The 27,065-nt window shown below is 43.5% G+C and overlaps 1 protein-coding gene across 1 annotated transcript in view; it reads left to right on the plus strand.

The window, feature by feature from the left end:
- Window positions 1–27,065, plus strand: part of LOC109922801 (disintegrin and metalloproteinase domain-containing protein 12-like) — a 44,246-nt gene that overhangs the window by 11,894 nt on the left and 5,287 nt on the right. Inside the window, exons 4-12 of the mRNA XM_048603702.1 lie at window positions 816–894; window positions 3,269–3,345; window positions 3,847–3,982; window positions 8,989–9,042; window positions 10,290–10,361; window positions 11,787–11,959; window positions 16,311–16,392; window positions 20,506–20,642; window positions 21,998–22,103. Of these exons, the coding sequence (XP_048459659.1) occupies window positions 816–894; window positions 3,269–3,345; window positions 3,847–3,982; window positions 8,989–9,042; window positions 10,290–10,361; window positions 11,787–11,959; window positions 16,311–16,392; window positions 20,506–20,642; window positions 21,998–22,103 (916 nt within the window). The remainder of the gene's footprint in view (window positions 1–815; window positions 895–3,268; window positions 3,346–3,846; window positions 3,983–8,988; window positions 9,043–10,289; window positions 10,362–11,786; window positions 11,960–16,310; window positions 16,393–20,505; window positions 20,643–21,997; window positions 22,104–27,065) is intronic.

Consider the following 27,065-nt stretch of genomic DNA (forward strand, 5'->3'; position numbering starts at 1 on the left):
AGCCTCTCTGCTCCTATGATGCTGCTTGGCCTGCTGTGTTCATCCAGCCCTGCACCTTGTTGTCTCGGATTCTCCAGCATCTGCAGTTCCTACTATCTCTAAAATCTTTTATGTTCACTTGAGGGACAAGACGGCTTAATATCTCATTCAAAAAATAGAACCTCAGGCAATGCCACAGCTTCACAGTGTTGCACTTGTACTGTTCGATTGTGCTCTAACCTGTTAGACACAAAAGTGATATTCATAGAATCCCTACAGTGCAGATAGAGGCCATTCATTGAGTCTGCACTGATCCTCTATAGACCATCCCACCTTGACCCACCACTGCCCAAACGCATCCCTGTAACTCTACATTTCCCATGGCTAACCCACCTAACCTACGCACCCCTGAACAACATGGGCAATTTAGCATGGTCAATCCACCTAGCCTGCACAGCTTTGGACTGTGGGAGGAAACCGGAGCACCCGGAGGAAACCCACGTAGACACGGGGAGAATGTGCAAACTCCACACGGAGAGTCGCCCGAGGGTGGAATCGAACCCAAATCTCCGGTGCTTTGAGTGTTTCTCTGAGGAGCAATAAAATTTAACAGAAACAGAAATCGCTGGAAAAGCTCAGCATGTCTGGCAGGATCGCTGAAGAGAAGTCAGAGTTAACATTTCGGGTCCAGTGACCCTTCGTCATCAACTCACAAAACATTTAAGGAAAGGAGATGCACACTGTTCACTGTCCGACAAATGGTGGGATTCAGTAAAATATTCAAGTAATAACTATCACATCTGAGAGTGTACCTTTTCTTTCTTTCATTTCCTCAGAGACCTGCTGACGCAGACCTACAGCGAATCACATTACCTTGCGAATGGATCCATGGTAACGGAGAGACGACACCACCTAGTGAGTCCTGTGTGTTAATGTAGAACGACCCAGTAGTTGCAGGTCACAAACAGGCCATTCAGCCCAATTGGTCTATGCTAGTGTTACTGCTCCACACCAGCTTCCTCTCGTCTCACATTGACAGCACACTTCTCTATTTTTCCAAAGAAAAGGGCTGCCCTCAACCTCCAATGAGTGAATTTCTGAAGCAGCTGGGTCATGTATTACATGAAGGCCACCAGTCACAGTTTCAGAACTAAGGGGTGCCAATTTAAGACTGAGATGAGGAGGAATTTCTTCTCTCAGATGGCTTTATGTCCTTGGAGCTCCTTGCCACTGAGCGCTGTAGACGCAGAGTTCCTGTGTATATTTAGAGGATAATCAATATGGATAGGTGACAATGCCTTCTCCACCATAATCCTCTACACCAGTGCCCCGCAAGGCTGTGTACTTAGCCCCTTACTATACTCCTTATACACTCATGACTGTGTGGCCAAATTGGGCTGTAACTCCATTTACAAGTTTGCTGTTGACACCACCATAGGGGCTTGGATCTTAAACAACTACATGACAGAATACGGGAAGGAGATAGACAGCTTAGTGTAAAAGCATAGTATAAAGATAACAATCTCTCCCTCAATGTCAGCAAAATGAGGGAGCTGGTCATCAACTTCAAGAAAGACACACCCCTGTCTGCATCAATAGTGCTGAGGTGCGCTTCAGATTCATTGAAGTAAATATCACCAGCAATCTATCCTGGTCCATCCAGATTGATACTATGGCCAAGAAAGCACACCAATGTCTCCAATTCCTCTGAAGGAAATTCAACATGTCCACAATGACTGTTACTAACTTTACAAGATATGCTATAGAAAGCATTCAATCCAACTGCATTACAGCTTGGTATGGCAACTGCTCTGCCAAAAACCGGAAGAGAATTGTGAACACAGCCCAGTCCATCACGCAAACCAGTCTTCCATCCATTGACTCCGTCTATACTTCCCGCTGCTTTGGGAAAGCAGCCAACATAATCAAAGATCCCGCTCACCACGGTTATATTTTCTTCCACCCTCTTCTATCAGGCAGAAGATATAAAAGTTTGAAAACATGTACCAACACATTCAAGAACAGCTTCTTCCCCACTGTTATCAGACTTATGAACGGACCTCTCACATATTAGAGTTGATCTCTCTCTGCACCTTCTCTGTAGCTGTAACACTATATTCTGTAATCTGTTCTGTTACCCTGATGTACTTATATAAGGTATGAATTTTCACTGTATCTCGGTACATGTGACAATATTAAATCAAATCGGATCAAATTGAAATCAAAAATTAAGGCTGAGACAGATTAATGATTAGTAGGGGAGACGAGGGTTATGGGAAAAAGGCAGGAAAGTGAATGTGAGAAATGTCGGATTAGCCATGATACTATTGAATGGTGGAGTGGGCTCCAGGGGCTGAATGGCTTACTCTTGCTCCTATTTGTTATGGTCTTATAGACTTATCAGCTTGATCCCTGAGCCTTGTCCTCAGTGTACATGGAGTCCCTGGAGCAGAGCTTGGTTGGGGGGTTGGGGGTGGGTGGGAGAGTGGAGTGGAGACAGGGGAGATAACACCCACCTTGCCAGTGCTGAGGAATCTCTACTTGAAATGGGCATGTGGCAATGTCAAACACAAGATCTACAATGAATCACAAAGCCAAATAGCTTCTTGGAAAAGATTCTGGAGAGGAACCAAAAGAGCTGAAACAGAACTGTAGGGAGGTGTAAATGTTTTCTGGGTAATAAACTGGGAGTGAAATTGAAGAAAAATTAATTTTCCAATAAAACATAATTGCAGGCAGATATAGAGTCACAGTCATAGAGATGTACATCATAGAAACAGACCCTTCAGTCCAAGTCATCCATGCCAACCAGATGTTCTAAATTAATGTAGTCCTATTTGCGAGCATTTAGCCCATATCCCTCTAAGCCCTTCCTATTCGTGTACGCATCAAGATGCCTTTTAAATGTTATAATTGCACCAGTCTCCATCAATTCTTCTGGCATCTCATTCCATTCACGCACCACCCTCTGCGTAAATAAGTTGCCCCTTAGGTCCCTTTTAAATCTTTCCCCTCTCACCTTAAACCTATGCCCTCTAGTTTTGCACTCCCCTACTCTGGGGTAAAGGCCTTGACTATTTACTCTAACCATGCCCCTCATGATTTTACACCTGTCAACCTCTGACGTTCCAGGGAAAATAGCCCCAGCCTATTCAGCTTTTCCCTATAGCTCATACCCTCCAACCCTGGCAACATTAAGCGTTCTTCTAGCATGTTGTGTTTTTAGTGCCTATTAGATATTCTCTGACAACGAAAACATTAAACCAGATACTTCTCAATTGTGTTCCAGAATCACTGCTGCTACACGGGTTTTGTTGAGGGTGTAGAAGATTCTTCAGTGTCTCTTTGCACCTGTCAAGGTCTCAGGTAGGAATTACAGCCTCAAAGCACTGATTAATCTGCTTAATTAACCTGTCTGTTGTAGTTTACTGGTAGTACACTCACCTCCAAGTCGCATGTTTTTGTGGGTTCAAGCCCCAATACAAGTTGGAACTCCAGTGTGGTGTCAAGGGAATGATGAACTGTTGGAGGTGTCGTCTTTCTGATAAGACATCAAAGTGAGGCCCTCTTGAATTTTAAAATATTGCACGACACTGTCTCAGAGGAAAGAAGCTGATATCTCCCCAGCAACCATAACTAACACATCATCAAAACAGATCTCTCATCAGGTCTGTATGCAAATTGGCTGCAGAAGAGTGTCTGTACTTCAAAAGTGAGTTACTGGTCATGTCAAAGGGACAAAGAGAGATTTGGAAATGTGTTTATATAGATGCATGTCCTTTCTTTCTGTTAATGCGATATCTATCAGCCTTTACCAAGGCTAAGTTCTTGGCAATGTAAATGTCTCACACGTGCCTCCTGTTGCAGTGGCTACATATCAATTGGAGATCAGAGATATGCCATCGACCCTGTGGAAAACAGCAACCAGAAGCACAAAGTGATCCAGTTGGGGCATGTCCGTACCAAGAGGCACATTCTTCCCCCATTCTCTATGACATCCATGGTAAGTGACCAAGACTAACCCTAAACGTGAATGTTTAGTCAGCAATTGAAAAGGGCACACTATGTAGTAAGAGGCTGTGCCTACAGTTGTCCCTGGATATTCAAGAAATTATGGCAATGACACTCTTGCCAGCCCTTAATGGAACTCCATGGCAACAGCTAGAGGTGGTGTTAGATGGCCCATATAGACTAAGGCAGTTGAGCCAGAGGGCATTGATTGTGTTTCTCAGCTTGTCAGTAAGCTCCTGAAGAAGCAATTGGGCAGTTCTGTTCTTTTGGCTTTGGTCTATTCCAGCCTGCCATTGTCCACGTTGGAATGATACACCTCAGGATCTTTCTGCATACCACCAGGTTATGTACCTGCGATCGCTATTGGCCCTGTGCCAGTCCCCAAGGATGGACCGATGTCCAACTCTATTATATTTCCATCAGCTGTCCAGCACTGTCAGAATTCCAGCCTCATTGCACCTTAAAGTTAACAAGTTCATTAACACGTCTATTCATTTTCTAAGTCCAGATGCCACATGGTTTGGTTTCACCAGGTCACAGAGCCTAGATGAAAGGATAAAGTTCACAATACAGCTGGTATCAATGTAATACAGAATATCAGCTGATGGGGAGACAACCAGGTAATGTTCCAAGGACCTGGGTTCAAATCTTGCCGTGGCAGACTGTGGAATTTGAATTCAAATTAAAAAAAAGTCTGGAATTAGAAGATTAATGATGACCAAAAAACCAGTGCCAACTGTCAGCCCATTAGGGAAGGAAGCTGCCAGCCTTACCTGGTCTGGCCTACATGTGACTGCAGGTCCACAGCAGTGTGGTTGACACTTAACTGCCCTCTGGGCAATTAAGGATGGACAATAAATGCTGCCTGGCCAGTAACACCCTTATCCTGTGAATGAATAAAGAAGAAATTAATGCAAAGTGTACAGCGCATAGCCTCAATATTAGGGGGAACGGTTTAAGAATGAGTTGAGGAGGAACTCCTTCACACAAAGAGGTGTGAATATGTGGAATTCCCTGCCCAGTGACACAGTTGAGGCTTCCTCGTTGAATGTTTTTAAGGCAAGTCTAGATAGATTTTTGAACAGTAAAGGAATTAAGGCTTATGGTAAATGGATGAGTAAGGGGAGATGTTTCCACCAAAAGATCAGACATGATCTTACTGAATGGTGGTGCAGACCTGAGGGCCCAGATGGCCTATACCTGCTTCTATTTCCTATGTTCTTATCTGCTGATTTTATTGTCCAAAATCTTGGAAAATCCAACATTGGGCGTGGTTACTGTCCCACGTCTGCTGCATTTTGAACATGGGACCTGTACTATGAGAAAGGAGGGAAGTAGGGTGGTCCCAGAGAAGCTATTTGAAATTTGAAAGTGATCTAATAAAGAGTTTAGGAGGACTGACTAAGTTTGGGTACGGGAACAAGTTGATTGATGTCTGCTCCGTTGAGAGTAAGAAAGCAGAAGCAAGCTGTAGGCCAGAATTAGGAAGGTGAAAGATTATGCCCATAGGGAGGTAGAGGAAGGTTGGCCCAGTGACATGGATCATTGAAATATCAGGAATAGGTATAGAAAATAGTCAATAAAGTGAATGGCATTATCTCTTTATCTCTCAAGAGCTAAATTACAAGAGAGTAGACGTTTAGCTGCAGTTATAAAAGCCCCAGTTGAATCAAAGCTGGAGTACTGTACTGGAGTACAGCTCTGGTTAATCCACATAAAGGCCTTGGAAGGAGTTCAGAGTAGGTATAGAGTCATAGACTTGCCAGAATGATAGTGAGTCAGTGTAAAATTAAAAGGAGAGACTGCAGAAGCCAAGGTTTCAATCTAGAAGGTGATTTGATTGAAGTTTTCAAGATATTGAGGAGAATTGATAAAATAAATCGAGAGAAACTATTTCTTCTCGTCAGGGAGCCGAGGACTAAGCAGGGCTAGTTTCAAAACTGAACCAGATAAATGTGAAAGGGGATCAGACTTTTCTCCTGCAAAAAGATTTCCACTAGTTGGGGATTTTACAACTGGGGCCATAGCCTGAAAATTAGGGCCAGATCATTGAGCAGAGATGTTAGGAAGCACTTCTAGTCACAAAAGGGATAGAGGTTTGGAACTCTCTTCCACAAACAGCAGCGGATGCTGGATCAGTTGTTAATTTAAATCTGAGTTTGATAAATTTTTGTTTAGCAAAGATATTAAGGGATATGAGCCATAGACAGATATAAGGAGTTAGGCCACAGATTAGCCATGATCTCACTGAATGGTGGAACTGGCTTGAAGGGCTGAATAGTCCACTTCGGTTCCTTTGACCCGAGTTGTACTTGTGTTGATGCAGCACCTGAGAGTGATAATGTTAGTTACCATATGTATCAAAAGTTCTGAGGCAAAAGGGAATTAGGTCAAGGCTGGGATTAGGATGAGCCATGATTTTCTTGAATGGCAGGATGTGGTTGAGGCTACCTTTGATTTTATTAATAACTTTCTACGTATGGTGTAACTGCTTTCAGCTGATTGATTGATTGATTGATTTATTGTCACATGTACCAGAGTACAGCGGAAAGTTTTGTTTGTGAGCAGTGCAAGCCGGTCACAGTAAGCAAAGGATGTACAGATCAAAGGCTGTAAAACAACTTAGAAAGAGGCATACAGGTTATATTGCACATGGTGTGCCCTAGGTGAGATCAACGTTAGCAAGATCAGCGTTATTTGAGGCTAGAGAGTCCATTTATTAGTCTAATAATGCCCAGTAACAAGCTGTTCCTGAGCCTGCTGGTGTGCGTGTTCAAGTTTCTGTATCTTCTATCTGACATAAGAGGTTGTAGGAGGTCATTACTGGGGTGTGATGGGTCTCTGATGATGTTACATAGAACATGGAACAGTACAGCACAGTACAGGCCCTTCAGCCCACGATGTTGTGCCGACCTATTATCCTACTAAGATCAAACTACCCTGCATATCCTACATTTCACTATCGTCCATGTGCCTATCTGAGAGTCACTTAAAAGTCTCTAAAGTATCTGACTCCACTACACTGCCGGCAGTGCATTCCACACGCCCAGCACTCTCTGTGTAAAGAACCTACCTCTGACATCTCCCCTATACCTTCCTCCAATCACCTTAAAATTATGCCCCCTTGTAATAGTCATTTCCGCCCTGGGAAAAAGTCTCTGGCTATCCACTCTATCTATGCCTCTCATCATCTTGTACACCTCTATCAAGACACCTATCATCCTTCTTCGCTCCAATGAAAAAAGCCCTAGCTTCCTCAACCTTTCCTCATAAGACCTGCCCTCCAGTCCAGGCAGCATCCTGGTAAATCTCCTCTGTACCCTCTCTGAAGCTTCCACATCCTTCCTATAATGAGGTAACCAGAACTGAACACAATATTCCAAGTGTGGTCTAATGTCGGCCACCTTTCCGCAGCAGTGAGACATGGAAATAGAGTCCATGGATGGTAGGTTGGCTTCCGTAATGGTCTGGGCTGTGCACACCATATTCTGTAGTCTCTTATGGTCCTGGGTAGAGCAGTTGCCATACCAGGTCGTTATGCACCCAGACAATATGCTTTCATTGGTGCATCTGTAGAAGTTGGTGAGGGACCTTATGGACATGCCAAATTTCCTGAGCCGCCTGAGGAAGAAGAGGCGTTGTTGTGCCTCCTTGACGATCACACCTACACGGGAGGTCCACATCAGTGTCGGTTATCGTCACTCCAACAAACTTGACACTTTCCACCCTCTCAACCTCAGTTCCGTTGATGTAGATGGGGGCGTGTTCTCCTCTTTTCTTTCTGAAGTCAATGATGAGTTCTTCAGTTTTGCCGACATTGAGAGAGAGGTTGTTCTCATTGCGCCATGTCACCAAGCACCCTATTTCCCTTCTGGAGTGTTTAACATGCTTCAGTTGACAGAACATTGTATTCAAAACTCACCTGAGTGTTTGAGTGCACCATCAAGGCTGACGCTATGTGATATTAAGGAAATTCTCTCCTTTAAGTAGCAAGATGAACTCAGGAATGTCTGTTACACGTTTATAGGTAAAAGCTGGTAATGATACTTACTGAAGATAAACAAGACCATCGAGGGCAGCACAATGGCTCATTGGTTAGCACTGCTGCCTCACAGCGCCAGGGACCTGGGTGCAGTTCGCACATTCTCCCCATGTCTGATCCAGGTTTCCTCCGGGTGCTCCGATTTCCTCCCACAGTCCAAAGATGTGCAGATTAGTTGGATTGGCCATGCTAATTGGCCTGTAGTGTCCAGGGATGTGCAGGCTAAGTAGATTAGCCATGGGAAATGCAGGGTTACAGGGAAAGGGTAGGACGCTGTTCAGAGGGTTGATGTGGACTCGATGGGCTGAATGCCTCCTTCCCCTCTGTAGGAATTCTATGATTCTATGATCTCCCAGTGGCCCAGCAACCACTTTTTACTCATCAGCAACACTCACTTCAAACCTGTTTGTGGGATGTTGCAGAATCACAGTGCCTTTTCCCTATCAGAACAGCCACTTTATGATAATTGATTCGTAAGACGTGGGCATCGCTGGCTGTGCCAGCATTTATTGCCCATCCCTAATTGCCCAGAGGGCAGATAAGAATCGACCAGATTGCTGTGAACCTGGAGTCACATGTAGGCCAGGACAGGTGAGAACGGCAGATTTCCTTCCCTAATGGACATCAGGGAACCAGATGAGTTTGTAGCAACAATGGTTTCATGGTCATCGTTAGGCTTTTAATTCCAGATTCTTATTGATTTTAAATTTCATCCATAGTGGGATTTGAACTCAAGTCCCCAGAACATTACCTGCGTCTTTGGATTAATAAGTTGTGTGATAACACCAATAGACCATCACCTCCATTGTGTCTCTAAATGTACGTGATAAACTTTCGAAAGTTTCCAGGAGACATAATAGCAGAACTGCAGACAATTCTCTCTCTCTATGTAAGAAAGAGGGTCGCAGGGACATGCATTCACCACTGTGTTCTTCTTCCTCCTCTTTCTTGACCAGAGTCGCAAAGCCAATCTCAGCATCGAGCTCTTCCTGGTGGCTGACAGAGAAGAGGTAACATTTTTCACTGGGGTCATAGAGAAAGGCCATTCAGGCCATCAACCTTGACACTGCTATTCAAACAGGTTATGGAAAATCTTTGCTTAAACCGCACATCCCTGAATACCCATTCCTTCAACACAAAGAGCTTTGTCTTGATATCTGAATGGGCTATGTGTAATGCACGGTCACAGATTTGATCCCTGGTCTGAGACATAGAGTCATACAGCACGGAAACAGACCATTTGGCCCAACTAGTCCATGCCTACCATGTTCCCAAACTAAACTAGTCCAAGCTGCCTGCATTTGGCCCATATCCCTCCAAACTTTTCCTATTCATGTACTTATCCAAATGTCTTTTAAACATTCCAACTGTACCCACATCTGCCACTTCATCAGGAAGTTCATTCTACACGCGAACCACTCTCTGTGTAAAAAAAAATGCTCGTCATGTCTTATTTAAATCTCTCTCCTCTCACCTTAAAAATGTGCCCCTAGTCTTGAAATCCCCCACCCTAGGGAAAAGGCACCTACCATTAACTCTATTTGTACCATTCGTGATTTTATAAACCTCCATAAGGTCGCTCCTCAACCTCCTATGCTCCAGTAAAAGAAGTCACAGCCTTTCTTTATACCTTGCATACCTGGCAATATCCGAAAGTTTGTATTAGCATCCTATAGTTAAAGCATTTTTGCCGGGGGGGTGGAGTGGAGGAGAGAGTGTGTGGAGAATGGAAAACTCAGCTCAACTTCCTGATCCAAATAACCAGCCCGGTCACTTGGCTACCAGAAAGCAAATGGAAATTGGGGTTAATTTTGTCCATAATGGTACCCCAACTCCCTGTGTGGAGCTTTATAATATACATAAGCTTTTCCAATGCAGGTTACTTTCGTTCATTTCTGAAGAAGGGTCCTGACCCGAAACGTCAACTTTCCTGCTCCTCTGATGCTGCCTGGCCTACTGTGTTCATCCAGCTCCACACACAACTCCACACCACTCTTGTTCATGTAGTGGCAAAAATGCTTCTTTTGATATGATTCCAAAGAGAGAATGAATTTTAAAAAATCTTTGGTGAGGAGTGAGAAATGTAGGAGTATGGATTGCGTTGGTCATATACAACCTAATCGACAATGAACGAAATCTGCCCTGGTTTAAATCTTGCTGAGAAGCAGCTTTCATTGGTGTTAAAGGGAACTAGACAAAAACTCTTCAAAAGTGCATTCTCTTCATGAACCATTCACTATTGTTGTGTTTTCCACAGTTCCTCCAAAATGGAGGGGACCTCAGAAAGACCCAGGAACGGTTAATTACTCTTGGACATCACGTTAATCAGGTAATGGAAATAATGTCCTTCCTACTGGGCAGTCCAGTCTTAAGATCAGGATAGGACAAAAAAAAGGGCAGCAAATATATAACTCAAAACAGTGAACCTTGCATTTTAAAAGAATATACATATATTGTAAAGGGAAGGGAGAGTGGATTTAAGAAGTTGAGGGGCCCCAGAAAGGAATGGGTTGGAGTGGGCAACAATGCTGGGGGTTTTGATTTCAACATTACTGAAATCAGGGGGATTGCTGAAGGGTTTGGAGCCCAGAGAGCAAAACAGGGAGAAAAATTATCAGGGAATTGGAATAAAAACATTGTCAATCTTTCATGTTCCTTTGAGTAGTTGCTTTCATTCCAAAAAAAAAGTGCTTGGAAAAAAAATTTGAAAGAATGTACAACGACAATAGAACAATATGACCAAATAGCCCATTTCACAACCTCAGTCTCTCAACCAGAAACAAGCCAAATCCAGCCACACTGTTTTGCAATTACTTAGCAACGCCACTGTAGGTCGCTAGGCACTTAGAGTTGTTCACATTAATCTCCCACTCAAGTAGCCATGGCAACCAAATAGATTTGCGAGTATAGGATGGACAAAAACATTTCAATAAACCCTCCCAGTCCACAAAACAGTTATGTTTTTGATTAGTTACTTCAGCAAAGTCAGAATTTATTGCCCGTTCCGATGAGGTGTTGCTGAAGCCCTTGAGCTGAAGTCTCTCATTGTAGTGTTTGTGGCATCAACAACCATCACAATTTACATTTAGATAGCATATTTCTCACAGAAACATCATAGAACTGAAATGAAGAACTGGATGAGAATGAGTGGAAGCCTGAGAAAGCCAGAGAGAGAGATGTAGATTGTTACACCACACAAGGTCATTTGACCCATCGTGTCCATGCTGACCCTCCCGAGCAGCAACCTGTATGTTGCCGCTCACCTCCCATCCCTTGCAAATCCCTCCTTTAGAAAATGCAGAAAAGTTTATGGTGCAGAGAGAGGTCACTCTGCCTAATCCTGTTTCTCAGCGTGTGTTCCACATCCTCTGGAGGTTATATAGCTTCTAATACCTCTCCAGACACCTTTTAAATAAGTTAAAGGTTTCTGCCTCTACAATCCTTCCAGGTGCTGTGTTATAGACCCCTGCAGCCCCTGCATGAAAATATATTTCCTCATCTGATCCTTCTACCATTCACCTTAACTTAATGCCTCCTGGTGATTGATCCCTTGGCTGAGGGAAAGAGGTCCTCCGCATCCAGTCTAATCAGGCCCCTCACATCATTGGACATCTGTACCAAATCTAGTGTGGGTTTGGGAGCCAGCCCACTGAAGGCTGTTACATTGCTGAAAGGTTCAAGTATAGACTGAAGACCTGAGTGAAAATTTCCAAGGAAGATTTACAGACGCTAAGGATACTCTTGTGTTTTTCAGATCTATTACAAAGAGCTAAATATCCAGATTTTTCTCGTTGGCATTGAAATTTGGACAACAGAGAACAAGATTAGCTCTAGCCAGGATACTTCAAAGGCTCTGCTAAATTTTATGAAGTGGAGAGGCAAAGAGCTTGTGCCAAGGATACGCCATGATAATGCCCAACTTGTCAGGTACCTGTGGGCGCATGCCAGTGAACAACTGTTTGGGGGTGTGGGAAATGAAGATGGATTTTCTGGTGACAGACTGGCATCATTGCATGGGAAATTGCACTTTCCAGGTCTGAAAGCGCCCAGTGACATTCACAAAGGAAATCTGCCATCCTTACCTGGTCTGCCCTACAGGTGACTCCAGACCCACAACAACGTGATTGACTCTCAACAGACCTTGGCGAATTAGGGATGGGCAATGAATGCTGTCCTAGTCAACGATGCCCTTGCCATGTGAATGAATAAGAAGAAAAATCTAAACTCTGAAAATTAGCACCCACACTCCTCAGTTAAATGGCATCTTATCAGCACTGACAAAGACATGACTAGTGTGTATGGCCCACACTAGTCTTTGTCTATTCTTTCTGCCTGACATCAAGCCGTGCATAAGAACTTAAAAAAAAGGAGTCAGTGTCGACCAGATGACTCCCAGACCCCGCTTCATCATTCAATTAGACCTTGACTGATTGATTGTAGAATTATATGGGATATATAGCACAGAAACAGGCCCAACTCGATTGAATTTTTGGTGTGTAGGTGAAGGTAATGCTTTGAATGTAATCGACTTGGAGTTCAGCAAGGCTTTTGCTGAGGTCCTGGATGGCAGATTGACAGCAAAAGTAAGAGCCCATGGGATCCAAGGAAATTTGGCAAATTGAATCCACAATTGGCTGAGCGGCGGGAAGCAGAGGGTGATGGTTGAGGGTGTTTTTCCAAGTCTGTTTCCAGCAGGATCCAACAGGGGCCCTTACTGTTTGTGGTTTAGAGAAATAATTTTGACTTGAATGAACAGCTTGATCAATAAGTTTCCAGAGGATACAAAAATGGGTGGGGTGGTAAATGGTGAGGAGGATACCCTTACACTGTGAGAGAATACATTCAGGTTGGTTAGATGGGAGACCAGCAAATGGAAGGCAACCTGGATAAATGTGAGGGAATGCACTTAGAACAAACAAGGCTCATATGATGAGCAGTAGGACCCTGGGAAGCACCAAGGATCAGAGGGACCTTGGTGCAGCTTAAGGTATCAAGACAGGTGGACAAAGTGGTTAAGAAGGCATTTAAAATACATGCCTTTATTAGCCAAGTCATAGAGTTTGAGAGCAAAGAGTTTATACTGGAACTGTATAAAATGTTGCTCAGGCCACAACTACAGTATTATACACAGTTCTGGAATCCACACTTGGGGGAGGGATATGATAGCACAGGAGAGGTTGCAGGGGAGATTTACCAGGTTGTTGCCTGGGTTGGAAAATTTAGTTATGAAGAGAGATTAGACAGAATGGGGTTGTTTTATGTTTTAACAAAGATCTGTAGCTCGGCTTGTGCTTGGAGTTGATGGTTGGTTCACCGAGCTGACTGGTTTTCGTGTAAAAGTTTTGTCCCCCTTCTAGGTGACATCTTCAGTGCTGTGTAGAAGAAGTTGAAGCACTGTTGTTCTGTCCCACTCTGAATTTATTTGGTCTGGTCTGTCATGGTGGGTAGTATTGGTTCCTGTTTTTTTTCAATTCCTTGGAGCAAAGGAGGCTGCCAGGGGATGGGTGGCATGGTGGCTCAGTGGTTAGCACTGCTGCCTCATAGCTTCAGTAATCCAGGTTCAATCCTACCCTTGGCCAACTGTCTGTGTGGAATTTGCACATTCTTGCCATGTCTGCATGGGCTTGCTCTGGTTTCCTCTCTCAGTCCAAAGATGTGCAGGTTAGGTGGATTGGCCATGCTAAATTGCCTGTAGTGGGCAGGGATGTGTGGGTTACAGTGTGATGGTTCTGGGTGGGATGCTCTGAGGTTCAGTGTGGGGCTGAAGGGCCTCTTTCCACACTGTAGGGGTTCTATAATAAAATAAATCTAATATTGAGACATATAAAATTATGAAGGCCATAGATAAGGTTAATCAGGAAGAAGCCTTTTTCCTTGATGGAGGAATCAATGACCTGGGGGGGGATAGATTTAAGGTAAGGGGCAGGAGGTTTAGAGGAGATGTGAGGAAAAGATTTTTCATTCAGAGGATGGTGGGAATCTGGAGCTCACTGCCTGTAAGTTTGGTAGAGGCAGAAACCCTCAAAACATTTAAGAAGTATTTAGATTTGCATTTGCAATGCCAAGGCATACAAGGCTATGGGATAAGTGTTGGAACATGGGATTAGAGTGTTTAGGTAGTTGCTTTTTGTGCTGTAAATCTCTCTGACATTTTTTGGCCACGTGTTAATACTCCATATTTTTTATTCATTCGTAGAATGCTGGCATCACTGGCTAGGCCGGTATTTATTGCTCATCCCTAATTGCCCCAACTAGTTAACAGGCAACCGTACTTCTGTGAGTCTGGAGTCACGTTTAGGCCTGCTCAAGTAAGGGTGACCCCAAAACATTAGTGAACCAGTTGTGTATTTCCTCCAACAATTTCCAAAGGTTCCAGGGTCATCAGTAGGCAATTCATTCCCAACTTTTATTGAATTCAAATTCTGCCATCTTCCACTAAGCAGGAGTTGAACCAGGGTCCCCACAACATTGAGACAACAAAGTGCAGGGCTGGATGAACACAGCAGGCCAAGCAGCATCATAGGAGCAGAGAGGCTGACGTTTCGGGCCTAGACCCTCTATCTCCCCACAACATTGCCTGTGTTCCTGGACAACTAGCCCATGAGGCCATTGCTTCCTTTCAACCTCAGCTCACTTTTCCTCATCTAAATGTGTTATATATTGACTCCTCCCTAAACTGTTTAACCAGCCTCCCCTTAAATGTATCTTCAGTATTTCCTTCAACCAAACTCTCCAGTCGAGAGATCCACATTCTCATCACTTTGGATAAAGAATTGTGATGGTGCAGAAGGAGGCCATTCAGACCTATTGGATTTCTTGGTGACAATCCCACGCAGGTGGACAGTAGTGTTCTTCCCCACAAGAGGAAACTGTCTCTCGGAACTTCTCTGCACCTTGTTGTCTCGGATTCTCCAGCATCTGCAGTTCCTACTATCTCGGAACTTCTAGCTCACTTTCACTCTTCTACCCTATCCCCAAATCTTTTGATTTCTTTCATACCACAGCCTTCAGTTAAAAAAAAAATCTTCACTTAACACCTGTGTCTCTATGGCTTGAATTCCTGCACATTTGGTGTGGGATAGAAGGAGGAGAGAATATTTGTAAACCCATGCACTTACTATGCCTTTTGCATTGACATAGATAGACAGTAATGAACTCTGAGATGTTTTTGGTCTGTACGGAGATGTAACACCCAGTTGTGCCAGTGAGTGGAGCCATCACTTTACAATATTATCAAGATAGGCTGGTGGTTACAGATTTGCATCCTCAGCATAGGTCTGCAACACTCTTGGCCCAACTATTAACATTTCCAAAGTTATGTAAAGAGGATGCCTCACAGGCAATCTGCAAGAATGCGATCCCTTACTCCCAATTCCTCTGCCTCCGCCGCGTCTGCACTCCCGAGCATCCCAGATGTCCTCTTATTTCAAGGACTGCAACATCCCCCCTTCGGTGCTCGAAAATGCTGTCGACTGCATCTCTTGCGTTTCCCACACCTCTAACCTCACATCCTCCCTCCCACCACAAAAACAAAGGCAGAATCCCCCTTGTTCTCACATATCAGCCCACTGACCTCGGTATTCAACGTATCATTCTCTGCCACTTCTGCCAGCTGCAATCCGACCCCACAACCAAAGATCTATTTCCCTCCCCACCACTATTTGCCTTTCATAGGGACCACTCTCTCCACGACTCCCTGATCTGCTCCACACTCCCCGCCTAGCCCCACCACCCTCCCACTCCCTGGGCAACATGTCCATCCTGAGCCTCCTCCAGTGTCACGACGACGCCGCCTGGAAATTGGAGGAGCAGCACCTCATATTGCGCCTTGGGAGCATACAACCCAATGGTCTCAATGTGGACTTCACCAGTTTCAAAATCTCCCCACCCCCGGCTTCATCCCATGACCAACCCTCCCTCTCATCCCCGCCTCCTTGACCTGTCCATCTTCTCTCCCACCTATCCACTCCTCCCACCTCACTGACCAAATCCCCACCATTCCCTACCTGCACTCAGCTATCACCATCCCACCTACCTTCCTCAGCTCCACCTCTCCTCTCTTTTATTTATTTCAGAGCTCCCTTCCCCCTCCCCATTTCTGAAGAAGGCTCCCAAACCGAAACGTCAATTTTCCTGCTCCTCTGATGCTGCCTGGCCTGCTGTGTTCATCCAGCTCCACACTGTGCACTATCTATGCCTTACAGTCAATGCTGGCTCGTATTTCAACTTTGTTTGCCTTTCACTGCATGACCTTCCTGGTTATTTTGTTTCTCTTCAGTGGCATGCCTTTTAAAGAGTCGGTGGGACAAGCCTATATGAATGCTATGTGCTCGGAAGAGACAAGTGGAGGAGTCGTCAAGGTATGGCCTTATGTCATTCAGGCAAATCTGTTTGGATGAAATTTTGTTCTCTTTGAGTTGAATTCTGGAAAATGGGGTGCATGCACTCGGCATTAAGATCCAATACAGCGCTAGTGGAGATAAAATATGGCTCAGATTGAGTGTGCATCAGATATAACCAGACTCATGTAAAACAATGTGTAAGCTGTCATAGCATGGATCAGTTAGGATCCCTGCAGTATGGAAACAGGCCATTTGATCCATCAAATACACATCACCGTCCGAAGAACATCCCACCCAGACTCAATCCCTGCATTTCTTGTGGCTAATCGACCTAGCTGACATGCCCCTGGACACTATGGGCAATTTAGCATGGCCAATCAACATAATAGTGTTGGACATTGCATTAGTCAGATAAAGCAGCAGTAGAAATGGTACATGGTTGACACAGCATGGGAGAGATGCACCACTAGACACTGAATCCCTCCCACAGAAGTTGCTGGAAAAGCTCAGCAGGTCTGGCAGCAGTTCTGCGGAAGCGTCACCAGACCCAAAACGTTAACTCTGATTTTTTTTCTTCACAGATGCTGCCAGACCTGCTGAGCTTTTCCAGCAACTTCTGTTTGTGCTCCTGATTTACAGCGGCCACATTTCTTTCGGTCTTTACCGAAGCCCTCGCCGTCAACTTACTTGACTGAAAATTCAACTGGGCCAATCATATAGATACTGTGCCCACAAGGTCAGGTTAGAGGCTGAGAATGCTGCATGAGGTGAGTAACTTGCCTCTTGAATCCCCAAAGCTTGGTCTGATAGAATACTGTCCGCTTGCCTGCAAGGGTGAAGCTCCAAACAACACTCGAGAAACTCAACACAAAGCAGCCTGCCTGATTACAACTCTATCCTCCGCCATAGACATTAACGTCCTCCATCCCCAATATACAATGGCATGAGGAGGTTGGTTAGCTCAGTTAGCTAGCTTTGCAATGCAGAGTGATACTCAATAGTGTGGGTTCAATTTTTGCACTGGCTGACGTTACCTTCTGTCCTTCTCAACTGCTCCCCTTGCCAGAGGCGTGGTGCCCTTCAGATTAAACTCACCATCAATTGTCTCTCTCTCTTTCTCTCTCTCTTTCCCGAATGAGAAGGAAGACCTACAGTCTGGTAAGATGATGGTGGCTTTACATTGACATCACTAGGTACTATATACAAGATGCATTGAATCAAGTTTCCTTCAGCAGGACTTCCTAAATCCATGAACTTTACCACCCAGGAGCAAAAGGGCAGCTAAGTGCGTCTTCTGAAAGATCCCATGTAAGCCACTTTGACTTGAAACAATGTCAACTTTCCTGCAGTTTTGCAGGGTCAAAATTCTAGGACCCACCCGCCCTCCCAAACAGCACTGTGGATATATCTACATGCCAATGAGGATAGCATTTCAAGAAGGCAGCTCACTCTGTCATGGACATTGAAGGATGGTCAATAATAGCTGGCCCAACCGCATCCCTTGAATGGAATTACAAGTCAGTTACAGCACAAGTTAATGAGAGCAGGGTCAGAAATAACACAGTTCAATTATTACGCTGGTTGTGAAGGACCAGCTTAAGCATGGGTTTGATGCAGCTGCGTCTCTTTGCAGTCTGTTCTCACACCAACAATAAGAGAATGTAACACTTCCAATTCTCACACCTGCTCATCTCATGACTTCTCTTACTAGGATTGCCAAATAGAGCTGAATTAAAAGCAGTTTTGTGCTGTATGTGTACTCCCACTTGGAACTAGATTAAACCATGAAACTCTTTTTATTTAATGAAAATTTAACGGGGAATAGGGAAGTAGATGTCCATTGGTCTTAGTTCTATGCAAATTACAGGTCCAGAACAATAACTTCACTGGATCATAGAAAGCTAAAATGAAATGTATTTGGGATTCACTTCAACAATGAAAGATTAGGCTGTTTCCTCTGATTGGGAGAGTCAGGGATAAGATCAGTTTAAAATTATCAGTATGAAAGATCTTGACTTGTGTTACAGGAAATTTATTTGTGTAGAGAGCTGTTGAAGGATAAAGGAGATAATGAGGCACAGATCATTGCAACTTTGAAGAGATATTTACAATAGAGGGAGGAAGGGAGAGAAAATGAAGGCATTTACAGTACAGAAGCACCCATTTGGCCAATTAAGAACATGATATAAACCTGCAGAGCGATAATTTCAGTTCTACCGCCCTACTCAGTCCCTGTAGCCCTGCGACCTGATTAATTGATGGATTTATTTTGTCACATGTACTGAGGTACAGTGAGAAGTGTTGTTTTGCATGCAATACAGGCAGATTGTACCATACAAAGTGCATCAGGGAGGCAGAACAAAGTGCAGAATACAGTGTTACAGCCAGAGGGGAGGTACACAGAGAGAAATCAGAATTAACACTTGAGACGTCCATTCAAATTTCTGATAACAGTGGGGAAGAAGCTGTACTTGAATCTGTTTCTGTGTGTATACAAACTTTTATATTTCCTGCCTGATGGAAGATGGTGGAAGAGAGTATAACCAGGGTGGAAGGGGTCTTTCATTATGTTGGCTGCTTTCCCATGGCAATGGGAAGTATAAGTGGAGTCAATGGACGACTGCACCTCCCAGTCGTGAACCACTTCAACTCCCTCTCTCACTCCTTGGATGACATGTCCATCCTGGGCCTCCTGCAGTACCACAACGATGCCACCCGAAGGTTGCAGGAACAGCACCTCATATTTCGCTTGGGAACCCTGCAGCCCAATGGTATCAATGTGGACTTCACAAGCTTCAAAATCTCTCCTCCCCCCGACCACGTCCCAAAACCAGCCCAGTTTGTCCCTGCCCCCCTAACCTGTCCTTCCTCCCACCTATCCCCTCCTCCCACCTCAAGCCCCACCCCCATCTCCTACCTACTAGCCTCATCCTGCCCCCTTGACCTGTCCATCTTCCCTTGACTGATCAACCCCTATCCTAACTCCCCACCTACACTCACTTTTACTCGCTCCATCCCCGCCTCTTTGACCTGTCTGTCTCCTCTCCACCTATCTGCTCCTTTATCTGCCACCTCCTCTCTCTCTATTTATTTCAAAACCCCCTTCCCCTCCCCCATTTCTGAAGAAGGGTCCAGACCCAAAACGTCAGCTTTCCTGCTCCTCTGATGCTGTTTGGCCTGCTGTGTTCATCCAGCTCTACACTTTGTAATCTCAATGGATGAAAGGCTTGTTTGAGTGATTGACTGGGTCATGTTCACAACTCTCTGTGGTTTGTTGCGGTCTTGGGAAGAGCAGTTGTCATACCACGCTGTGATGCATTCAGATAGGATGCTTTCTGTTGTGCATCTATAAAAATTGATAATTTATTTCCTTTGAGTTTCCGTCCAATTTCTTTTGAAAGCACCTCCTCATCTATGATTCCATCACCCTTATGTGGCAGTGAGTTCCAGGCTATTACCATTCATTGCTTAAAGTAGTCCTATCTCATGTTCCACTGTATTGCTTCCCCAAAACCTGAAGTTACCGTCCTCTAGTCTTTGTACCATCAGCTAATGGAAAGAATTTTTCCTTGATTACCTTATCCAGCTTGATGTAATCTTGTACACCTCTATTATATCTCCCAGCAATTGCTTTTGCTCCAAGAAGAATGACTCCAGCCTTTCCAATTGAATCTTGTAACTAAACCACCCTCAAAAGTTCCCAGGAACCATTCTGGTAAATCTCCTCTTCACCCTCTCAAAGACCTCCACACTCCCGTTAAACTGCATCTTCATCTTATTTTTGTATTCCTTGGAATCCATCTCCGTTAGCTCTGATGTAGTAAGGTACTACTTCCTTCTCTAGTACTCTTTGACAATCTTAATTTATGTACTTTATTCTTCTTTTGGAATTCTATATGCTGGTGTCCCTCACTTTGTCAATTTAGTTTAAACCCTTCCCAACCACATGAGTGAATCGGTTTTGGACTGCTTTGAGGAGTGGATAGAAAATTTGTTCGTGCTATAAAACTCGAAGATGTAGATAAAGGAGTTAAAGGATTGTGTATTCATTCCAAAGTGTGGAAGTTGCTTTATGTGACATGAGATACTGTGTTAATAAATGCTGTGTTTTTTTCCCTGTTGCACTTGCAGGACACGTGGGCTAGCACCCGAGAAGTGGCTAAATATATTGCGCACGAGATAGGTCACAATCTGGGAATGTTTCACGACGAACCCAGCTGTCAATGTCCTGTCACCTCTGGGAAGTGCTTACTGGCAAAATCAGCTGTGTAAGGGCAATAAACAAATCCTTCATTCTGTTTAACGAGCTTGTAAAGGTCATTCTACTCTTAAGAAAAAAATTAACAAGTGTTTCCTTTGTAACGTTTATATGTCAACTTGTCAGCATCATTTGCTGATAGGCAACTAATTCAATCTGATCCGTTTTACCCCTTTTTGGACAGGCATATGAAAAGAAAAGGTTTAGAGGGGTATGGGCCAAACACAGGCAAGTGGGACTAGTTTAGTTTGGGAAACATGGTTGGCATTGATGAGTTGGACCAAAAGGTATGTTTCCGTGCTATATGACTCTATGACTCTATGCGTAAACCTCTCCTAGTTTTCATTACCAATGGCTTCGTTTTGACTATTGACCGAGGTTAAATTGAGCAAATGGTGAGGCATTCACAGATAACATTGTCTTTGTGCTGGGAAGGCTAAAAGCACTTTGTGCTAGTGATCCTTTCAAGTGCAGTAGCTGTTGTTTGTGTGAATGGCCAGGGCCCCAGACATCAATAGCTCCAACACCCAGACCAGGGACACAGTGGCATTTTTTTTAATACATTAAAGATGAGGGCATTGCTGGCTAGACAGCATTTATTGCCCATCCCTAATTGCCCAGAGGACAGTTCAGAGTCAACCACGTTGCTGTGGGTCTGGAGTCACATGTAGGCCAGACCAGGTAAGGATGGCAGTTTCCTTCCCTAAAGGACATTAATGAAAAAGGTGGGTTTTTCCCAACAATCGGCAATGGATTCATGGTCATCATTATATTCCTAATTCCAGATATTTTATTGAATTCAAATTCCACCATCTGTCATGGCGGGTTTCAAACAGGGTCCCCAGAACGTTATCTGGGTCTCTGGATTAACAGTCCAGTGGTAATACCACTAGGCCATTGCCTCCCCATGTCGGATGAATGTGATGCCTGGGAAAGTTGGCTTATCTCCTTCAAGGAAGCAGGGGGAAAAAAACTTGTAAAGAGCCCAAGTTTTGTTTTATATTCATTCACAGAATGATGGTGTTGCTGGCTAGGCCAGCACTGTTAATCATTCCTAATTTATACAATTTTCTTAAAAATCTGCGTCCTCTGATTAGTAACCATCCTGTCAAGTTTCTCACTTAATTTCCACTCTATCAAAATGCTTCAAAACTTTGACCACTTCAATAAAACTATAATCTTCTCTGCTCGAAAAAGAACCATCTGGAATTTTGTGGTCTCTACACAACTCATGCCTTTCGAATAAATCGTCTCTACACTCACGCCTGGAGTAATTACAAAAAAGAAGGAAGCTCATCTGTTAATGGCCTTTAGTTTTCCCAAAGTAATTGTCTTTGCTCAAAAATGTGCTTTGTTTCTGTGCAGGTGGATGATGAACCCAGTATTCAGTAACTGCAGTAAAGTGTACCTAGAACATTTCTTGAATCATCAAAACATCAGTTGTTTAATGGACCAGCCAAATCTCTCGATGGTGAGTGAGGATTTCTCAAAGCCTTCCAGCTTTAATAAACATCCCACTTAGATTACTAGCTTTGCCTCATTTGACAAGACAGGCAATTGATAAATCATTTTTCAGGGCAGGATAGTTAAAACCTGAAGGGAAAGGGATGCTGAATTACTTACAATTTGCCAACCTGATGAGAGTTTGAATAGACTGGGGCTATTTTCCCTGGAGCATTGGAGACTGAGGGGTGACCTTGTCGAGGTTTATAAAATCATAAGGGGCATGGACAGGGTGAATAGTCAAAGTCTTTTCTCCAGGACTGGGGAGTCCATGACTAGAGGGCATAGGTTTCATGTGAGAGAGGAAAGATTTAAAAGGGACCTAAGGGGTAACTTTTTCAGGTAGAGTGTGGTGCGTGAACGGAATGAGCTGCCAGAGGAAGTGGTGGATGTGGGTAACCAATTCTCTGCCCTTGTTAATACATCATTCCAACACCATATATTATGCAGTAGACATTTACGTGTCACATTAATAGATGTCGCTGTGAAATCCAATACAAGATCCACTATTCCTCTCTATCCACCCTCTTTGTTACAACCCCATGAATGCTATTAAATTTATCAGATTTCCCTTTCACAAAACCATGTTGGCTCTCCCTGATTTTGTTGTGGATGTTCTAAATGTCCTGCTACAACTTTCTTAATAAAAGATCCTAGCAATCTCAGCAGTGACAGATGTTAGGTAAATTGGTCTAAAGCTTCCTGCTTTCTACATCCCTTCTCATATGAATCGAGGCATTACAATTGCAATGTTCCAGTTCTTTCCAGAGACTGAGAGAAGATTTCAAATAATGTGCCTATTATTTCTGCAGCCATGGGAAGTTTTGAGAACCCACCTTTTGTACTAATTGGATGACCAGCCCACCCTGTGGCTAGAATTTTGGAACCTGTCTTTGTCTAAAAACTACTTCAGGACAATTGGGAAATGTCTCTGAACCTAGACCAAACATTCAGCCAAAAGGAGTAAAACATCCGACCATCTGACTCCTCTATCTCCGTCATTGAAACAAGTAATGTTATTAACATGAACATGGAACACTTCCTAATTCTATCTCTCCCTTCTTTAGATCTGGTTTTGGCTCTGTCCTGTCTATCAGCCTGCAACTCTTAAAGCAGGTCTACTGGACCGAATAGACCCCTTCTCAAATTGTCATTGAACTGAACCATCAAAAGATGTGACTCTGTCAAAAGCACACGGTCCTTTTGTTCCACCAGCCCCACAAGTGTTTATCTTTTATTGTTTTTTCCATCTTAATATCCCAATTGGTTTTCTGCTCAAGATGAAACTGTCCATTTTATTCCCTGTCCATTTTAATCACTATGACCTGATTAAAAATCTCCCATTGCTGCATCCAATCAGATCAATAAGATGGGAATAATTTGTTTCTCTGTCAACACTAATGGGTCTGCTGTCTACTAGGCTTTTCAAAAAAAATATTGAATTCAAATTGCATACGCTGTCACTAGTGAAATTTGGAACAATGTCCTCAGAACATTAGCCTGAGGTTCTGCATGGCCAAGCTACCGATGTTGCCATTATGCCATCACCTCCATCAACTAGCAAAGGGAGGTGATGGCCTAGTCGTATTGTCATTAGACTTTGAATCCAAAGCCTAATGTCCTTTATTAAGGAAGGAGATCTCAGGTCTGGCCTACATGTCACTCTAGACCCAGAGAAATGTGGTTGACTCTTAACTGCTCTGTGAGAAATTGGGGATAGACATTAAAGGCTGGCCTAGTCAGCGATGCCCATATCCTATGAATGAATAAAGGAAACAATTTAAAGAACATCTCAGTCCAAATGCCCATATAGTTAAGATAAATACCCAACACACTCATTGTTTTACTGCTTCAGTCACTTTTATCTTTTCAGAAACATATTTATGTGCTTAACGTTCCCCACCATTCATGATCCCTTAGATACTGAAGCAGTCTATGTCCAAGTGTAACAGGATCTGGACAATATCCAGGTTCGGGCTGACAAGTGGAAGGTAACTCTTGCGCCACACAAGTGCTAAGCAATGATTATCTCCAACAAGAGGGAACCAACCCATCACCACCTGACATTCAGTGCAGGCTTGGAGGGCCGAAGAACCTGTTCCTGTGCTGTAATTTTCTTTGTTCTCTGTATTCAATGACATTACCATTTGCTGAATCCCCCATCACCAACAACCTGGGGTTACCATTAAAGCAGAAACTGAACTAGTTTCTGTGTCTGTAAGATCAAATCAGAGGCTAGGAATCCTGCAGTGAGTAATTCACCTCTGGATTCCCCAAAGCCTGTCCACATGTTGCATATTTTGGGGAAAAGGCTGGAGAATGTGACTGAAAAATATAGCAGTCAAGATTAAATTATGGAACAGACTCAATGGGCTAATAGCCTATTTCTGTTCCTATGTCTTATGGTCTAAGTCAGGAATGTGGTGGAATACTCCCCACTTGCCTGGATGATTGTATCTCCAACAACATTCAAGAAGCTTCACACCATCCAAGATAAAACAATCCATTTGATTAGCACCATCGCCTAAAACACCCACTCCCTCCATCACCAACGCTCACTACAGAAATTCACCAAATCTCTTTAGACAGCACCTTCCAAATCCATGTGCACTTCCGTCTAGAAGGACAAGGGCAGCAGAAACATGGGAACACCACCACCTTCAAGTTCCCTATTAGCCAATCACAATCCTGACTTGGAAATATATCAACAACCTTTAAAATCGCTGGTCAAAATCCCTCCCTAAGGGCATTGAGAGTCTGCCCACATCAAATGGATGGCAGTGGTTCAGGAAGGTAGTTCACCATGTTCTCAAGGGCAACTAGGAATGGCCAATAAATGCTGCCCCAAACAGTAAAGCCCACATTCCCTGAAAGAATTAAAAAAAAAACTTGTGCACGCTGTAAACAATTGCTCTTTTACAATTGGAGAAACAGAAACTGAAATGTTTTCTAGCACAGATGGAAACCATCTCAGACGAACATTTCACTCTAGCCAAGAAAGGCCTATCTAGTTTATTTCTACTTTCCAGCTCTTTGTTGTTAGCCCTCCTAGGTTATTGTGCTTCGCATGTCAATAATCTAAAGTGTGCTCTAACCTCCTTGCTCCTATGGAGTTTTAAGCCTCAACCAATAAAGGAAAAATCCTGTATGCCTTCTCACCTACTTTATCTACCTGTCCATTTACTTTCAAAGAACTGTGGGCATGATCTACAACATCCTTCTTTTCCTATGTACTTCTCAGCATCTTCCTATTTAATATGTGTTCCCTTGCCTTTCTGGTCCTCCCCAAAAGCACCACCTCACATATTTCTAGATTCAATGCCAATTTCCTGCCCAGCTGCATGACTAGTCCATTGATATCTTAGAATCATAGAACCCCTACCATGCAGATGGAGGCTATTTGGCCCATCAAATCAGCACTGACCCTTCAATATCTTCTTGCAGTCTACAATTTTCTCCTAACTATTAACTGCTTGGCCAATTATTGAATACTCAACAAATTTCTTTATCCTGACACTAATGTTTAAATCTAAAAAATTGTTAGCAACCATGAGCAGCAAGGGATCTAATACCAAGCCCTGTGGAATCCAACTGGAAAAATAATCTTTGTACCACAAAACCATCAATTGACTAAAACCATAATCTTCTTAAACAGTTATGAAAGCTGCTATGAATTTACAAGATTACAAAGGGATCTTGATCAATTGGGTTAATGGGCTGAGGATTGACAGGTGGAATTTAATTTGGATAAATATGAGGTATTGCATAAAACAAACAATGGCAGGACTTATACAGTTAATGGGAGGGCCCTAGATAGTGTTCTCAAACAGAGAGACCAAGGGGTTCAGGTACATAATTCTTTGAAATTTGTGTCACAGGTACACAGGATGTTGCAGAAGGCATTTAACAGGCTTGTCTTCTTGCTCAGACTATTGAGTATAGGAGTTGGGACGTCATGTTAAGTTTGTTGAGGGCACTTTTGGAGTTCTGTGCATGGTTTTGGTCACCTTGCTATAGGGAGGATAGGGTTCAGAAAAATTTACTAGCATGTTGTTGGGAATGGAAGGTTTGAGTTATAAAGGCTGGGACTTTTTCCACTGGAGCATAGGAGGATGAGGTCTGACTTTGTAAACATTTATAAAATCATGAAGGGCATAGATAAGGTGAATAACAAAGGTCTTTCCCCTGGGTTCAAAACGAGGGGGCATATTTTTAAGGTGAGAGGAGAAAGATTCCAAAAGGACCTGAGGGGCAACTTTTTTCACACAAAGGGGTGTTTCATATGTGGAATGAACTGCCAGAGGAAGTGGTAGATACAGGTAGAGTTACAACATTTAAAAGATATTTGGACAGGCATATGAATAGGAAAGGTTATAGAAATATGCGTCAAATGCAGGCATGTGGGACTTGTTAGTTTGGGAAACCTGGTCACTGTAGATGAATTGAACTGAAAGGTCTGTTTCCATACTGTATAACTCGATGACTGTATGACATTGCCTTGAAGACTTTGACCTGATCATGCTTGGCAGTATGGCTTGTAGCATGGCTGATTTACTGGTGTTCATAATCTCCATTGTGACATGTTGATTTTGAAACACCATTTGGTCTCTGATGTATGTATATCCAAGGTCACTAACTGGTTTTCACACCATGATCTCCATGGTGACTTGCAAATTTTTTTTTCATTTATTCATTCATGGGATGAAGGCATCGCTGGCCAGGCAGCATTTATTGCCCATCCTTAATTGCTCAGAGGGCAGTTCGGAGTCAACCACATTGCTGTGGGTCTGGAATCACATGTAGGCCAGACCAGGTAAGGATGGCAGTTTCCTTCCCTAAAGGACATGAGTGAACCAGATGGTTTTTTTTTCCCTTACAATCAACAATGGATTCATGGTCATCATTAGATTCTTAATTCCAGATATTTATT

This window comes from Rhincodon typus, chromosome 1, assembly GCF_021869965.1.
Source record: "Rhincodon typus isolate 14 chromosome 1, sRhiTyp1.1, whole genome shotgun sequence".
In the NCBI taxonomy this organism is placed as follows: domain Eukaryota; kingdom Metazoa; phylum Chordata; class Chondrichthyes; order Orectolobiformes; family Rhincodontidae; genus Rhincodon; species Rhincodon typus.